This window comes from Calonectris borealis, chromosome 21 (assembly GCF_964195595.1).
Source record: "Calonectris borealis chromosome 21, bCalBor7.hap1.2, whole genome shotgun sequence".
Classification (NCBI taxonomy): domain Eukaryota; kingdom Metazoa; phylum Chordata; class Aves; order Procellariiformes; family Procellariidae; genus Calonectris; species Calonectris borealis.
In genome coordinates this window covers 7,651,555-7,669,455 of record NC_134332.1, presented here as the reverse complement: position 1 = coordinate 7,669,455, position 17,901 = coordinate 7,651,555, and the positions used below count along the sequence as shown (strand labels likewise).

Sequence of the window (17,901 nt, the reverse complement as noted above, 5' to 3'; positions counted from 1 at the left end):
CAAAGCAGCCTGGGGCAGCCGGGACGTGCTTTGTGCCGACACCCCCGGATCGAGCTGAGCTACAATCGCAGGGGGAAGCGCGCTGAGCTGCCGTCATTGCGCTGGCCTGGAGGACAGAAGCAGGAGGCAGCCACCGGGCTGAGCAGGAATTGCTTCACCTTTAACAGCAATACTGCATCGAGCATCACCTCATCTTGAGAGTCACCAAGAAGGCAGAAAAGAATATCCCCTGCACGTTTATCCTGATGATTAACCAGCCTGATTTATTGGAGGAGGTGCTCTGGGGAGTGGCCTTGATTCTCCAGGTCTGGAGCGCCTGATCCTGTCTGTTGGTGCCAGGATAACAGGCTGGGCGAATTCGTTCTGCTCCGCTAGTGCAAACTCACCGCTCCAGGTCATGCGAAGAGCAAAGCCTCCCGGAGAGCATCCGCGCACGGCACCGAGAACCGCGTAAGGGGAAGGCAGGGATCAAAGCAAGGGAACATAGAAGACCTTTCCTTTCAATTCTTTTGTGTGAGCAAAAGAGAAGCCAGGGAAACCCTCAGAAAAGCAATTGGTGAAGAGAGGAAAGGAAATGCCGTTACAAAACTGGAAACCTCATCTTCTGTTGGTGGCTCTTCGGCCTGAGCAAAGCCCGAGATGAGGCACTGTTACGTGGAGCTGCTTGGTGATGAGTAACGCTCCCCCCTCCTGCCTTCCTCCGGGGACTGCTCACCACTGGCGGGATGGACAGACAGACAGACAGACAGAGCATGCACTGGGGCAGGGGAGGACGAAGGAGAGAAATCTTAATAATCAGCCTAAAATTGATTCACTTCTGCTCAATCTGATTTCGCCTAACTGGATCCACATGTCCTGGCCATGGCACATTAACTTCAATTATGGCTTATTAATGTCTCCGTGATGGAGCGTGCCCTGCCGAGCACTGCGGTGACTGACGTTATGAAGGGGAAAAAATTACTCCAAAGAGACACGGTATGTAATGGAAAGAGAACCAGCGGCTTTCATTGCGCCGGCCGTCAGTCCTGGCAGCCAGGAAAAGCTCATTCACCCATTGCCGAGAAGATGACCGAGCTCATTGCTGCACCGAGGAGAAAACTAAGCGGTGAATAGAGATCTGCGGGGAAAAGTCTTTCCGCTTCCCTTCCCCACCCTGCCTGGCACACACACAAGCACACAGGCCAAGGGCTTGCTCGTCTCTATTCCTGTCTTGACTCCTCTGTATCTCCAGTTACTCTGCAGATCAATAGGGACAGGATGGAAGAAGAAAAAAAAAGAAAAGAAGAAGATACCAAGAAGAAGAAAGAGAGTAAAAATAAACTGTCAGCCATGAACGGAGAAATGGACCTGGCTGAGATTGTGGGAGGAGGAGATGCAGATGAAGCAGGCAGAGGAGGCCCTGAAGCACCATTGCAGTGACCCTCCGCATTCACCAGACCCTCTGGAGATCCTGGCAAACTCTTGACCACCCCTGTCCATCTGGCCCACAGGAGGAAAGAACACAGCAAACTCTTTCCCCTTCTCCCCATATCCCTTGCTTCTTCTCTTTCTGCTTTTCCCAAAAGCTCTGGGAGATGGTGGTGAGGGGTTTTCCTTGGTGGGAAGCAGAGGGGTGAAGGATGGGGTGCGCCTGGATGGGGGCCCAGGAGCACGTGGCCCAGGGGCATCAGAGAAACCTCTCTGAACCCACCAGCTAAGGCTGCGGCATGAGAAACCACCCAGGCTCATGGTCTGCTCTGAGGGCAAAGCGTTTTGCTCTTCCCTTGACCGCGAACATCAACTGGAAAGGAGCTGCCATGTGTCTCATCGCCCTGCGGGCACTGCCAGCTGCCTGCCAAAATCCTGGTGCCGTACAGGGGCACAGGCGATGCCACGCATGGCTCCTCTGATGGCACACACCGCGGCTGAGCACTGCTCCTCTGTCCGCCCGGGGCTGCTCACATCTCTAAGTCACTGGCTCCTCTGCTCTCCTGGTGGGATTTTCTGGCTGCTTTTTGCCTTTGAGCCTTCATTTCTTCATAATCATCTTCCCTTTCATTTCCATGACCCCTGTAGTGACTCCCTAACACCCACCCCCATTTTATCCAGGCACTTTCCTCCTGTTCCTCGAACGTGGTCGTTCCCACACCCTGGAAGAGGCAGCCTGTGTCCGTCCCCAGCCCTGCCCGCCCTGCCTCCCCCCTTCCCCGCGCAGCGCTCCTGTCAGGCTCACATTGATTTCTCTTCTCTTCCTCTCAATAACCCACCCCTTGTTGAGCCATACACAAGATTTAATTTGGTTTTAGTCCCTGCACTGTAACTGGCTTTGCTTACAGCTGGAATTAGATTGCTTTCCAGCGAAAAAACCTGCTTGCTGGGACCGGAATAATCACAGGAGCAGAGTTAATTCACATGAGGCTTCTCCACCTTATACACCACTTATCCACAGCTCCTCGGTCGGTCGTCCTGCCCTGCCCTGCACCCATCGGAGCTGGAAGAGTCAGCCCAGGACACGCATCAGCTTCTTCCCCATCCAGGATGAGTGTCCCCTTCTCCTGGGGACCAGCCCAGCAACCAGGGACAGCTGAGGAGAGCTGGAGCAAAGCAAAGCTGGGTCTTGCTGTAGGTCAGGACTTGGGAGTTTGGGCCAGAAAAAGCAGATTTCAGAGTTTTCTTTGTCCCCGGCCAAGGAAAACCCTCTCCTCCCCTGCATCGGAGGAGTCGCTCGGGCAGCTTGCGGTGCGCGGAGCCAAGAGAGAAGCAGAGGCGAGCAGGAGCCGCTGCTCTGCAGCAGCCGCGGGCAGCCGTCCACGCGGGCAGCGCGCCAGCGCCGGGGGGAGGCCGCCAGGAATTCGCCAACAAACCCCAACCCATCTCGTTCTGGCCCCGGCAAAAAAAGCAGCATTGCAGCTTTCGCAGCCCGACCCTCCCTCGCCAGCGCTGTCCTCAGGGTGCAGGCAGCTGTGGACCCTCGGGTGTCTCATAGAGGTTGGGCCCCCTCCTCTTCCCGGGGTGTTCGAAGGGGCTTTCCTCCCCTGTCCTAGTTGCCTCTTTTCACAAAGTTTGTAGGGATTTTATCCCTTGAAGCAATCTCTGCTGCTATTAAATGGTATTAAATTTGGACAGTGAGTTCAAGACATGCTGGGGGACTGGTGGGGGGAGGAAGAGAGCTGACAACTAGCAAGGTGCCCGTTTGTGCAGAATCCCACCAGCAGAGCCAGAAGTTAGAAGTACTGAAGTGACATTATCCTGCACACGGCAGGATGAAAAGGTAACGGCCTCTGGGGAGGAAGGCATTCATAGGACACCGAGAGTATTTTAACATGTATCTTAAAGCATCAAGTATCCCAAAGGTGCTGTAGGTGCAGTAACAAGTCCTTGGTTACCGGCACAGTCATCTCCGTGCTTGGAAGCCAAAGGTCATTGCACAAGGGCATCAAATATTTAATCCTAATTTACCACTTTCTGACTGAAAACTCTGCGTCCCTGTTACAGAGTCTCACCAGCCTGGAAAAACTGATACACCAGCTCCAGCCCTTCCTGCCAGCCGCCCCGGTCAGCGTGGGCTTTGCCTGGGCGTTCGTCCCTGTGGCTTTGCCACCGCTGTCGGTAACACCAAGCGTCCCTGCGGGCAGCTCGGCCGCACGGGGGGAGCGGAGCCGCGGCAGACGGAGCAGGGCACACGACTGGCTGTGTTCGGGGTGGAGGGGAAGGCAACGTGGTGGCCTTTCCTCTTGCCTTTGCCTGCTTTCCTTTCACCCTCTTTCTTTGCTATTTTGCCCCATCCTGAGCTGTTCCGAGGACCGTGGATATTTAGTACACCTGGCAATACTTCGTATGGGCAGGTGTAAAATGTCTCTGTCTGCGCATATCTATACAGAAGCACACTGCACCGAAATCCGGGCGCTTGCAGATGCGTGCGGCGGTGCTCTCCGTGTGCCTGAGCTCCCCAGGGCTCCTCCCCGAGCAGTCCCGGTGGCGGGCACACCGACACGCCGCCAGCCGAGCTGAGAGCCACGGCTGCTCATCCCACCCAGGCGACTGCGCCGTGCGAGAGGCCAAGCCCCTCTGCCTGCTGCTGCCCTCACCGCTGCCTCCTGCCTCCCCCCGCGGGAGCAAAGGGCTCTCCCATCCCGCGCTGCAGCTTCCTTCCCCTTGGAGCACATTCAAAGCCAGCCTCGGTGGCACCTGCGAAACATTTTTGCTTGCAAGTCTCAGAAGCAAACGGTTTGGAACCGATACAAACGGCTCCTCTGTCGCTGTGGAGATTCTTGTTAGCGCGGGGTGGGTGATGGGGAGATTTTTCCCCTCTCGCCTCTAAGTCTCGCACAAGCTGAATCCACAAGCTGGATGGGAAATTAGCCATCTCGGCATTTTTCCACCTTACTTTGCTTTTTCGGTTGATGTCATAACGTAACATATGGCATCGTACAGAGAAATGAAAAACAAAACCCAGGAGAAACAAACCCTTTCCTGCCCTCCCTTGCCCCAGATCTGTTCGGGGGGTTACCCTCACCCCAAACTTCATCTGCCGGAGCCGGGGCTCCTCCGGGGGTGCAGGACTGACTCGGGACGACCCATCCTGCTTGTACTGGCAGCGAGCTGGAGTTCAGTGAGGCGAGCCTCATTCCTCACCCCCCCAGAGCCACTAGAGATTTTTGGGGAGAGGCTGCCTGCGTTTGCACAGCTGGGGACAGGATATCTCAGAGGGAACTCAGACCCCGACCGTCCATCCAGGCCGTGTCCCAGCTCCCCCCGCGCCAGCTCCGGGAGGACACAGCCCTTCTCTCGGACACTCCCGCGCCAGCCCTGGAGGTGCCCCAGCCGTTCCCTGCAAGGACACAGCTGTTTTATTTCCGATGCTGCCCTGCCTTGGGAGAGAGGGTATTAGAGGGAGAAACACCAATAACCTTATCGGTCGACAGAAACGCTGATGGCTTAGTTTTCTAGCAGTAACCCTCTTCTCATCCCGCCGAGAAGAGACGCCCAAAGAAATACAGCAGCCGTTACCTGCCGGTGACTTCAATGTTGGAGACGGCATAGAAGTACTTGTACAAGTTCTCCCTCTGCACGTAGGTGCCCCCCAGGGCCGGTCTCAGCAATCTCATCCGCAGGTCGGTGACGGTGAAGAAGTCCTTGAGCCCTTTAGCACTCTCCAGCCGGGTGTACAAGTTGTCCATGTTTTTGAAGTCGGGACCAGCGAAGATGGCAAAGCGGTCCCTCACCTCGAAGCGGACGGTCTTCTCTTTTTTGGAGCCCGCCCAGCGGGAATACTCCTCCGTGCAGAGGACCCTGTTGGCACTGGTGGTGGAGAGGTCCCGGACCCTCCGTGCTGGCATGCTGAAGGCCTCCATGCAGTCATCTGCGTAATATTGGTACGGGTGCCAAGTCCTCCCGTTGTCCAGCGACTTCTCCAGCATCATGATGGTGGGTCGGCCGTACTCGAAGGTTATCACGATGTCATCTGTCAGCTCGATGCTCTTGTTCCAGGACAGCGTGATGTTGGCCAGCAGCGGCTCCGGGTACCGGCGCCACGTCACGCTCTGCCAGTACGTGGCCAGCCCTTCGTCCTCGCTGTCGAACATGAGTTTCGGTGGGTGGGCCAGGTCCGGGTTGGAGGCATCACACTCATCACTGCACAGGTATGGGTTCTCCTGGAACAAGAAGAACGGTCACGAGAAAAGAAAATAACGCCTGGGCATCACGTGGGCATCGCGTGGGCAGCGTGGGCACGTGGCCGAGCTCGCACCGTTATTGGGCCCTGATTTTAGCTGCTTGTGTCAAATGTTAACTGCTGGGCTGAACTGGAGTATGCCGGGGGTCTGGCTCTGGATGGTGCTGTTTCTGAGCATGAATTTAAGTCAGAAATACGTGGCTTTGCCTTTGCTATAAGAACAGCTGAGCTGTTTCCTTTGAAAGGCCCTTCGGGAAAGGGCCTTTCAATTTGGCACGGGGGTAATTTTCATAGAAAGCTCTTTCCCCAAGACGGTCTCTGAGAAACTTCGCTTAAGGTTGGCCGAGTTACAAGCCTATGGAAAGCTGCGCTCACCCCTGCTCCCTTGCAAGAACCGAGCGGCTGAAATCCCCAAAGCACATCCATGCCTCTGATGGCTCCTGATGCTGAACGGGCTGGGGACACGCCATCTCCCCAGCGCCTCTGAGCACGGCTGGAGGAGGGAATCCCAATTTCCCCAGCTCTGAGCTGGGACAGGACTGGGTGGTAGTGAGAGAGCAGAGATTTGTGCTGCCGGTGTCCCCGCTGTCCCCAGGACAGCACCCTGGCCTTGGGGACAAGCAGAGCAGGTATGCTCTGCCCAATGTGATGACCATGGCTGGTCACTCCTCAGTTCAACCTACCCAAACTAACCCGCGGCTGAGTGACAGGGAAGGAATCGGGAAGGGAACGGGGCAGGCAGCTCTGTGCCCACCCACCAGCGCCCAGAAGGGACCCGGGACTCCCGCAGCCTAAACACCATCCCCAGACACTTGCTGCTTGTCCAGGCGCCCTTAGCCTGTGGCAAATACAAGATAACAACAGTTAACATCTGTCTTTGCAGAAACTGAGTTACGTAGCCCCGCTGCCTGCAGGGACAGGCACTTCCCAAGCCGTGCTGCCTTCCCCAGCTGCGGGCAGGAGGTGCAATGGTCTTCGCCCGCCCGCAGGGACCACGGTGGGAAGGATGGCTCTTCCCATCCAGGCGACAATGTCGGCTGCTACGTCACTCATTGCCTGCAGGCCTGGGCAATGGTAGAAAAGGTCCAGCCCTCCCATTTTGCCCACAAGTGATAGTGCACGGCCAAGCTCGCGTGTTTTGCAGGGACACATGCGCGCATCCACATGCGCTGAACTGCACTAAGGACATATTGTCAAGGTCACACACCAAATGTTGAAGTTTTGGAGGTCTTAGCCATGCCAATGGGTTTATTGCTCAAGCATACATGTGTCAAAGCCCAGCATTACAAACCGGGGTCTCTCTTGCCCTGCAGCCTTTGCCTCCGGGAGCATGTAGGTCAGACCTTGGGGATGTGTTAGAGTGGGCAACTCTGCAACACACTGCAAATCTTTTTTGCATATGAAGCATCTCCTTGCTGTCACTTTACTTCCATCTCAGACTCAAAATCCAGAAGATCGGGGAGGGAGAGGGATTGGTATGACAGCGGGCTCTGCTGCAGTGGGACCCTCGTCAGGGAGGGAGAGCCTCCTGGCAGAGGAGGAGGTGATAAAGCAGCTGGAGCTGCTCAGAGCTGATGGCTGGAGGCGAGGAGCCTGCTGGGATGTGAGGTCTGGCCCTCTCGAGCACAGCAGACTTGCAAGGTAAGACCGAGCCGGGTTTTGTGGTTTGGTTTGTGAATGCTTTGTGCGTGGTCGGGAGCCCGTGGGAAGGTGCCGTGTGTGGGGAGCAGCGTGCTCCTGCCTGGCCCCGGGACCTCCTGCGGCACCGGGGCCGGTGCAGGGGGCTGCTGGTCCCCGGCTCGCAGGGAGCTGATGCTGGTACTTGGGGGCTCAAACAAATGAGGTGCAGGGCTGGGGTCTGCGCAGGCTGCTTGTGTCCCAGGGCTGGGAGAGCCCAGCTGCAGGTGTGGGGAAGCGTAGGAAGAGGCTGCTCCTGTGTCCATGGCATTGGGGACTGATCCTGCACCATGGGCTTGCTTTGACCTGGGAAACTGTTGGAGTCTACGTGTTCATGACCTGCTTTTAGGGTGCATTGTGTATACCCCGGGCAAAGCAGAGGAGGGGATCTGGCTTGCACAAATGGATGCTCTCGGGTGCAAAATGCAGCTGTGCTATGGATGTGGAAAACAACGTGTAATGAGGTGTTTGGAAAATCTGGGCTTTGCCACCTCCAGTTGGGCGACCAAAAGTCCTGGGAACTACTTAGAGCTTCTCCACTCCGCGTCTGTAAAATGGGCCTTTAGTGCCTCCCCGCAGCTCGGAGACACGCACTGAATGCGAGCAACTGTTTGCACAGCGAGCGGAGGCCGCAGCGCCGAGAAGCCTAGAAAAGCTCAGGAGGACATAAATAATTCTGTCTTCTGAGCAGCGTGTGAGTAGCACGCTGTAAATAAGGCAGAAGGCTGCTCTGCCAGCAGCGGGGATAAAACAAAATAGCGAGTAGCTGATCTGTACGCGAGCACCAGGCTCCTTTGCAGGGGATGCAGCGGCAGCCTTGGGGAGAAAAGGGGACTCCTATAAATAAAGCATGTGTTGTCGTGGGCGTGTGCACAGGGCTGCCAGGGAAAGCAGCAGAGGCCAGTTGATGAAACGGACCAAGCCTCATACTGTTTTCAACATTGTTTTGCTCTCAGACACGCCCCTGCCCATCGGTAAAGCCACAAGTGCCGTGCTGGGATCTGCTCCCCCTGTTACAGCCTTGACTTGAGCGACGTGTGGCTTTTGCCATCTCCGTGCGTGCTGGGAGGAAGGGCTGGAGCCGGAGCTGCTGAGCTCCGGTGTGGTGCCCATCCCCGGAGCAGGGAGGCTACTAAATGGATGCTTCGATGGATGTTCTAAAAGCAAATGGCTATAGTTTTATTATTTTTCACTTGCTTGCAGCTGTGCCAACTAAGCAAGGGAAATCAATGGAGTGCTCAGGCTTGCTCGGGTGGGTCACGTCGAGGGGTGAGGGCACCTCCCCCAAAGAGGGGGAGAAGCCCCAAGCAAGGGGAGACGCCAGCCGGGGTGCAGCGGGGCTCTGAGCCGCGCTGCGGGGTCCTCTCCTGCTGCGACTTGCTGTTCCGGAGCGGGGATTAAAAAAACCTAAGATATTGACATATTTAATATGCTCTCCTGACTCGTCACGTTCAGAGGAATTGTTTACCTCTGCTAATGAGACACAGCTTCCTGCTGGGGGATGTAGCTGCCTCTTAGCGCAGCTTTACAGCGGTGGCTGATGGAAAAGGAAGAAAAATCCCCATCGGCTGAAGCGCTGGGGGCTCTGAGTACGTTTCCTGTGCTGAGGCAACATATTGTGTTGCAGTATGTTCCTGCTGCCCATGTGGTCATACAGATGGCTTAATAGGACGGTCCTGAAAAGACCATCCCGGAGGTCCGTTTTCACCTCTTGTCTGAAGGAGGGTGCCGCGTCTTGGTGGGCTCAGGTGGGGAATTGGCTCCAGGCGGCAGCACAAATGTCCCCGATACACCCGCCTTGCTGCTCAGACCAGCTCTGTATGAGCAGGAGTCTGTGTGCACGGAGCCGTCCTGGCAAGAGCACTCTTGCCGTGTGGCTTCCTTTCCTTGCGTGCGGCAGCCATCAGGGCTGCCAAAGCCCTTGAGCTGGTGTAAGATGAATCTCTACTGAGTATTTGCTGCTAGAGCTGTCCCCAGCGTGGCCACGCTGGCCAGCTTCACCTTCAGGGCTAGGGATGATGCTCCTATCAAGGCTTTCTTTGGAGGCTTCCTTAAGCAGTGGCCAAACTACACAAGGGAAGGACTTTGTGACCAAACCACAATAAGAAAATAGTTCCCAGACCAGCAAAGGGTGGCCAGGGTGGGAGGTGGGACAGGTTTCCCAGGAGCAGTGAGGGAAGCAACAGAGTCTGACAAGCGTGATCTCCCTCCTGGTGTCCCGTCTGGAGGGACAGAGCTGGCCAGGCAGGTCCCTGGCAGGGGACCTGGCGGGTCAAGAGCAGGAAGAAGCGGAGCCAAAACTCTGCCCGTCTCCCATATGCTCGTCCCAGAGATCAGGGAATGGACGTGCACAATCCCTGATGGCTCCTGTACATCCCAACCTGTAAGCGTGCTCAGCTCAGCAGGCAGCAAGCCCAAAGATGTCTTTAACCACCCCGATGCTCTGGAGCCGCACACGGCTCGAGAGCTGCGTGATTGTAACAGGGCAAATGCAAAAATAACCTCTAAGTGACAGTGCTGAAAAGTGGGGGAGAGCCTCAAAAGCCACCGAGTGAGTCACATCACTACGGCTTCCTCTGCTAAAATGAAGTGTTCCTTTTTGGTTTTAGGTTTATTGAATTGTCCTTCCTCCCCGGGATGCTCAATGCATTTTCTGCTAGTGGGGTGGTTTGAAGTCAGCCGGGAGGGCAGGGGGGAGCGGAAACAGATGGCCATACTTTGGCTGCTCCGTTGGTCCTTGTAAGATCAGTTATAGCACTGTTGAAACAATTCCAGGTATTATTTTTGAATCTGGTTTCCTCCTCCAAGCCGTGTGTCCTCCAAAGAATCTGTCCAAAGTCTCAAGATATTTACGTCTTCAATCTAAAAGTCAGAATGCATTAGCCAGGCAAACTTGGTCTCAGTGAGCTTAAAATAAACCAGTTCACTTTGAGTCTCACGCTATGAAATCAGTCGTGAGATGGCAAGTAGACATTGCAGGTTTCCAGTTCTCCAGCATGCTCTTCTGGTTGCTCATTTCTTGAGGGTGCACCAAAGAGCACCGCAACCTCGCTTAGCCCCAGCTCAGCCCAAAGAGGCAAATCCCCAGGGGCAAATTGCAAGACCCTCGTTGAGGACAAGTTGTCCTAAACAAATGTCATCACAGCAAGACTGTGCCTATGGGGCAAGTGTCCTGGTGGGGAGTGACGTGCCTGGAAATGTGTCCCAGTCGCGGTGACTGCAGACCCAGCCCTTGGGTTTTGTCTCCTCTGGGTGCCAGGCTGGGCTCAGCGCTGAGCAGAAATGCTGCAAAAAGGACTTTCTGAAGGTGACAGCGGGGACCTGCTCCTTGAGGAGGATTTCTTAAGAAACAAGATATCGCTCTGACAAGGCATGATGACAGGAATCCAGGATGCTGCAGCGAAGCTGCTCCCCACCTTGCTGGGGAGGGAGGGAACGGGGAAAAACAGCCACAATAAAAGGCCCCGGTTTTACAAAGCCCAGCTGGTTTCTAGGGCTCTTAATGAGCGCACAAAGTTGTTTTGCTTTTTTTTCCTGGCAGATAATGCCATTTTTAAGCCTCATAGCATAAAATTATATATTTTTGTAGGTGAAATTACTTGATTAATCATTAAGCTGTTGAATATTTTAAACAAACTAGACATCTGTTGTGAATGGTGAAAGCTGCACAGAAATAAAACTGCAGCTTTTAGGAGATCTCCATGCCAAAGGGAAGCTGGAAGGCAATTGCAACCACTAGCCACACAACGAAGAAAAATAATAAAAATAATAATAATATTAGAAGGAAAAAAAACCCCAAGATTTGAGCAAGGAAAAATAAGTAGATGATGTGAAAGTTTGTACTGCTCAGCCAAGGATGGTCATCCCAGCTCTCTGCTGTGGTTTGTTTAATGGTGTCTTGGCCAGGGAACCCCCCTGGAGTTGCTTTGCTTTCAGGGGTCTCTTCTGCCTGATGAAAATGTGTTGTTTAAGCCAAGGCTTCTGCTAAAACCTAGGTCACCCTGGGATCCACTTGTTTTTAATTACAGTCTCCTAATAAGAGCAATGGCAAGGTCTCATCAACTTGGACTAGTTTCGGAAATCCAAACTTTCTATTTCTTTAGAGGGAATCCTCGGCTTTTTTATGGGAAGAATTTTATCAAAGGGGAAAAAAATTAAATGCTCTTCTTTGGCACATGCTCTTCTATGCTGTTGGGCAGGTTTCTCTTGGGCCCTTTTTTCTGTAGGGGGCTTTTTCCCCAAAAACTGGCTCTCAAACCGTACCAGAGAGCTCTCACACCTTGGGTGTCTCCAGGCTCTGCTGCAAGCGCTGACGATGGTTGGGACTGGGGGTCGATTGATCTCCCCCTCCATAGCCTAAAGAGCCTGAAGAGCCGGGTCTGGCTCTCTCAACACGAGGAGGAGCTTCCTGCAGGCTCTGAAATGAGAGATTTGCTTAACGACCAGGCTCCTGGAGCAGGCAGGAGAAGGTCTGGTGCCACCGAAGGCTGGCCCTCCGGCCCTCGCGGGGCTGCTAGCAGCAGCAGGCACCCACCACCGCTGCAGGAGGTGGACGGGCTGTGGATGAGGAGGGTTTGCATGGTGCTGCCCCTCTTATCTGTAGGTTTTCATCCGGTTTTGCTGAGTGACACAAGTAATTCAGGGGAAAAACATCCCTGTGTGGAAGCAGTATTTTGCTGGCTTGCGAGTCGGGCGGTTTCTGGAGCGATTTCTGGCAGGCGACAGCACAGAAACCTCCTTCCCTCCTGGGGAGCACTCATGGCTGAGGAAACCTTGGTCTGAACCTCCACCCCCTCCCAGGAGGGGACAATCCCCTCCTTAGCGCCTGCCCCGTCCAGCCGCGATGTTTAAAGGAGCTCTCGGGGGCATCCCAAGGTCCTTCTGCTCCCCGCGCAGCACCTACGACACTGCCTTTGATTTTCTCCTTAAAGGTTAGCTGATGAGGTTCACAAAGTCTCCACGTTCCCTTGCACAGGAACAAAGTCCTTAAGTTCATAACAAATTTCCTCCAGATCCTGCAAAACAACCACATCGGCAAAATCCTCCCATGCACCTGGTCCCTCCTGCCCTGCTAACGTCCCCGCTGTGCACCGGTGCCACCGAGCCGGGGGTGTCCCGCAGCCTCCCCTTCCCTGAAGAACCCCTCCATCATGGGGAGGGCCGATGGCCGTGGGAGACGGGGGTCCCTAACCTGTGGAGGGGAGCGGGGACCAGCTGCCTCTCCTGCCGGTGCTCTTAAAAAAAAATTAAAAGTAAGTTTTATTTTCTCCCCGTCCCTTTCCCCATCCAGCACCATGCTGGATCCGTTTGCTCAGCAGGCTGCAGGGTAAAGCTGAAACGATCGTCCCGGTGTGTTTGCTTTCCTGCTTCTTTCCTGCCAAGTTCCCCCGATTCACGCCGGGATTGAGCCGCAGGGCTTCGCTTCGCCTCCATCCCCTGCTCTGGCTTCCCTGGCTCTGCCGGGGTTCCGCAGGGATCTCCATCCTGTTCCTGTTCCCAGCCAGGCTGCGGGTTCGCTCCGGTGCTTGTCAGCACCACAATTCAGCACCGGGAAATAACCCACCGGGCAGGGAAGATGCCGTCCCCGACCCAGCTCCGGTGACAACCGCCTTTATTCTCCCCACTGACACTGAATTAAATCCATTTTCTGCAACACAAATTTTTGACAAGGGCCACGCTGAGCGATGCGCGTTTCGGGAAACTTCCTTGGTTTTTCTTCCAATAACGGCTCCAGGACGCGATGCTCTTTCCCAAACAGAATTGCCTTTACCCGGGAGAAAACGCGGGTTCGTCCTAGCGTCATTACAGGGTATTTTCACTCTTGCTGCTTCTGACCTGAGGGGTCAACTGCTCTATCTAGATTTATGGAAAGTCAAGATGATTTTATGATCAAAAATAACATTTGTGGGTAATTAAATCTCATGCTTCAGGCCATAAAACCATAACCTGCCAGTGGCCAGGATGGGACTCCCAGAGAACTGGAAATACTCTCTGACAATTAATTTTCACTCTATTCATGGGCTGGGAGAGATGAGAGGGGTGAAACAACTGTCATTAATTTACAGCGATTATTTCCAACAGCTGGCAAGTGGCATAACTCACTGGCAGAGATGGCTGGGAGCACGGAGATAATTGAGGAGAAATACGAGGTCCCTCTCGAGCCAAACAGCCCCGCACCGGCCCTTCCCCGTGAGCCCGGGTGAGGGTCGGTGCCCTCCTCGCTCGATGCTCCAGGGAATGTGGGGGGATGCCAGGAGCCGTGGGGAGGCCACGCGGAGCTGCCTGGCCGGGGGTCCCTCCTCTTGCACTAATTACCCCGTCTCCCGGTGCCCAAACGGGCTTTCTCCGCAGCTTGGCTGTGACTCGAACCCGGCAAATGTCTTGGGAACAGCTTTGCCTGCGCCGTTTTGGGATGCCTGTTGGCATGCAGGGAGGGGTCCTGGATGGGACCACGCGCTGCAGCATCGGACTGCGGAGACGCTGGGAGTGCTCTGAATGCAAAATGTGCCTTTTCGAAACGAAGTGTTAATAGCTTTCTTCAAGATGATGTGCCTCTTTTTTTTTTTTTTTTTAAATACCACTGAGGTGAAGTTATATATCTTTTAGATAATCCAGAAGCTCTTATTTCCCATGTGTGGTAGAAGATTTGGTTTTCCCATGGGCTGCTTGTGCGGCTGCTGCCCAAGGGCTGTTTGGGTGCTTGGGAATGCTCCAGCAAACCCCTTCTCTGCACATCCCGCGAGCAAGCACGGCCCCGAGCCATACACATCGCTCCCTTCTTCGTGCTAACCCTCCAAAGAGATGTTTTTAAATGGCCCAGGCGTGTACGGCAGGTTCTGGCAAGACATCCACGGTTCGGTGAGGGATTATTTCGCAGCTTCACCTCTGCAGGGGAAGGGCAGCTCCGGCTGGGAGGCAGCAGGCTCCGGGGCAGGGAGCCTTGTGGGGACAGGGATGGGATGGGGTGGGGTGGGGTGGGAAGCTCAGGGTGGGCTGGTGGGGTGGTTTGCTCACTCGTGTGCCCTTCCCTCGCCGCCTCCCTCCCCCCAGCCATCTGCAAGGGGCTCTTATTAGGGCAGAGACAGCAAAGGGGGAGAAAACCGTCCTCGCTAACAAGCTGTTTGCTGTTTATGAGCAGGTAAAGGCAGAGCTGGAATGAATTATTAATAGGGTGGAAATGGGGTCCCTCCACAGATCTGCTGCTAATTCTGGCTCGGCTGAATGTCACTCCCTCCATCTCCCCCCCGGCCGCGGTTTGGGGGATTGATTGCTCCTCCGCTTCCTTCCCCTTCCTCCCGGATCGGAGGTTGTCCAAGCGCAAGGTCACCCCTCGGCACGGGCGTTAGGACACGCTTTGCCTGCGTGCGGGATTTGGGAGAGCGTGAGTCAGCAGAAACCGGCACCGCCGGCTTCGTGGCACGGTTCTTAGCGAGCACACGCCGGGACGCGCTCAGCGAGACATTTTGCTTTGCTTTTTGCCTCTTCCCGTTGGCCTGAAGCAGATACTCATTCACCAAACACCGCGCCGCTCGTTCAAGGCTCTCGGGCTCCCTTGGGCCCGTCTCTCTGCCAGAGAAGAGATTCAACCCCTACTCACGGCTGCTCTTCCCCTTCCCCCTCCAGCCTGCTTCTGAATTCGAGAAGCATCTCGTTCGTATTTCATCCTAGCTCAGCACGGTGCCCTTCTCTCCACCAGCCGTGGGGAAATATCCCAGCACCAGACAGGGTCGTGCGATAACAGTGCAACATCCCATCTCCAGGTGGGGAAACTGAGGCAGGGAGGGATTGCGGGAGCAGGCTTCACCCAGAGCGTTGGGGGCTCCATCTTTCTGAAGATTGAGCTCCTCCAGGCAGCTGCAGCCGGGCAAAGTAGTGGCTCCTTCTCCCAATCTTGACGTGAGGGTCAAGACAAACCATGAGGGTGAAGGAAACCTCCGCTCTCACCCCACGCTGTCTCTGAAACTCTCCCCAGAGGCTGCTTAGTACCTCCATGAAAAGGGTCTGAACTGCTCTCTGCACAGAGGGTACAACCTCTGCCGGAGGCTGACAGCCAGGCAAAGGGAGGATCCGGAGGGGGATGCTGCCCGTCACGCACAAGGACCGACCCAGGTCACCTATCCACCCTCGCAAGGCAGCCGGCGCTGCTCGTGCAGACACAAATCCCTTCACGCCCACTCTGGCCAAGCCAGAAACGGTCAGAAAATCTGGTGACCTGATGAATTTTAACCTCCAGACTGAAATCAGCCCCGTCCACAGGTGACCTCTCCAGGAAGGGCCCCGAGCAGGCCGTCTGCAGGGCCAGCACTTCCATTTCCAAAGCCCCGGGATGGCCGGGCAGCAGCTCGGCTTCTGCTGCCGGATCCGCTGCCCAGCGCCTTGTCCCGAAAGACGTCTGTGCAGCCCATCCGTGGGCGATGCAAGGGTTAACGCCACCCGGAAAATTCCACTCCTAAGCAGATAATCTCATCTGTGCTGGGCACAGACACGCATGGCCTGCAGCCCGGCCTCTCATGGAATAATTTTTGAGCAGTTCTTTCTTTGTGAACTAATCCCTCGGTGAGCCACCCTAACCCCGTCCCTCCTGGCGCCCTGGCCTCACCTCCGCACCCACCTCCCCGCCTGCACCCCTGCAACCGCTCCTTTTGCAAATGAGTGGATTACGGGGTGACCCAGAGCCCGAGATCAGAAGCTGATGAACCAGACACCCTTCAGCCAGCAACCGCGGGCACGCGTTCAAAGACGCAGCCGTTTAATCCCATTGACTGCTTTTTAGCTCCTCTCCAAACCTGGACTTTCTGTACCCAAGCTTTGTTCTTCCCAGGGCACCTCCCTGAAGCTCATCTACAAATTAAGCTGCTTGGATCCTGCCCCATCCCTTTTTTGCCAGATTATTAAGCCCTTGCATCTTGCTCCATGTCCACAGCCCCTACCAGCAGGAGCACAACAGCAGCGACCTGTGTGCTGGGCTCCGAGTGCGTTATTGATTCAGGACTAAGAAAATGCTTAGGAAGTAGGAAAAGTGTCCTGTTCTCTAAAAGCTTGTGCGCCTTGTAAGCTCAATACATGCAGCCTTTGCAGAGAGGCTCGCTACGCCGCTATTAATATTTTATTCTGCAAGAGAGGCCCTGATAGTTTGAATGGGGGAGGGCAGGACACGGAGGCTGGGGGTGGGAAAGAGGAGGGAGCAGAGGTGCTGCCGCGGTCCTCAAATGTGGGTGCAGATCTCCCCCAAAGCCTTTTCGGGGGGAGCGTGGCTGGGTGGTGGATACCCCTGCACCCACCCCCCCACCTCCGATCAGGCTCCTATGTCTGCTGCATCAAGCGCTCTGCTTTTGCTGTTGCATGCGAAGTATTTGCCTGCTTTATGCTCTGTTTTAAGGGTAACGTTTCAGCAGGTGCTTGTTGGTGGCTGGGATGGTGCTGTGGTCAGCCTGAGAAGTGCCCTGGCTGCGGCGGGGGGCTGTCCCCGAGGACAGGACTGCGACCCTAACCTTTAGAGGGCTCCCCCAAACCCCCTTAATGGCAGCACCACGGAGCTGAAGCAGCCGACTTGCCCAGGGGATGGGGCCTCGCAAACCCTTCGGCTGGGTGTAAAAACCAGTCCTCCCTTTGGGATATTCCCCCAAAAGGGACGTGGAGGTGCCAAGGGCACTGGACACGGTGGTGGCAGCATCCACGCGGAGCTTGGCTCCAGGGGAGCAGAGACCCATTGCCCATGCCGGAGCGTGCAGCAAAAATGGGTGCTGGTCCTGAGCTACGGGCATGTGGGTGCTGGAGCCGCCCGACACCGCTCATGGGTGGGTGACCCCCCTGCCCACTTGGGCACCCGTCACCGCGCTGCTCTAATCACACACTGGCGCTCGCCTTCCCGTGCGACTTGGCGGAGGCTGGAGTCGCGGTGCCGTGCGTGGAGCTGCGCGGGGTGGGGGAGGCTGCTGCGTTAGTGGCTTCTGCACAGATGTGAACAAGCGGGAGAGGTGGGAGCTGGCTGGGATGAGACCCAGCCTGGTGGCTCTGCATTGCTGTGTGCCTGCACCCGCTGAGCGCCTGGGAGAGCAGCCCCGGCGAGTCCCCTCTCGCAGCCGGAGCCTGCTTGGGGACAGGTGACAAATGGAGAAACCCCCACGGAGCCAAAAGCCAGAGCTGTCCCTAAGCCGTCCTGCTCACAGCGCAGAGCAGATGCACGGAGGCACTGGTGCCAAATGCTGGAGCAAGCGCAGGTCGGGGCAGCAGAGCAGGGTGGGTGCGGGATCAGTGCAGCACCCTCTGTGGGGCCCGGTGACCCTGCCTGAAAGATGGGGGGACTTGCCGGGACCTCACGGGACACGTCTGAGGCTGCAGGCAGGGTTAGGGCGCTGCATGGGAGGGGAGGCACATCTGCCTGGGGTGAAGGCTGGAAGTCCAAACTGCTGTTTGCCGGGTGGGTCTTAGCCAGGGCTTTGCCGGCATCAGCTTCTCCCCGTAGACGTCTCCTGGATGGTCACCAAGCAGTGCTTCACAGTCCGTAGAGGAAAAAGCCCCTTTGGTGTTTTCCAGCACAGGAACCTGTGCGCTGCATTGAACCGCCCGAG

At 55.8% G+C, this 17,901-nt stretch overlaps 1 protein-coding gene across 1 annotated transcript in view; it reads right to left on the bottom strand.

The window, feature by feature from the left end:
• NTNG2 (netrin G2) overlaps positions 1–17,901 on the bottom strand; it is a 49,411-nt gene that overhangs the window by 22,774 nt on the left and 8,736 nt on the right. The window contains exon 2 of the mRNA XM_075170606.1: positions 4,990–5,633. Within this exon, the coding sequence (XP_075026707.1) occupies positions 4,990–5,633 (644 nt within the window). The remainder of the gene's footprint in view (positions 1–4,989; positions 5,634–17,901) is intronic.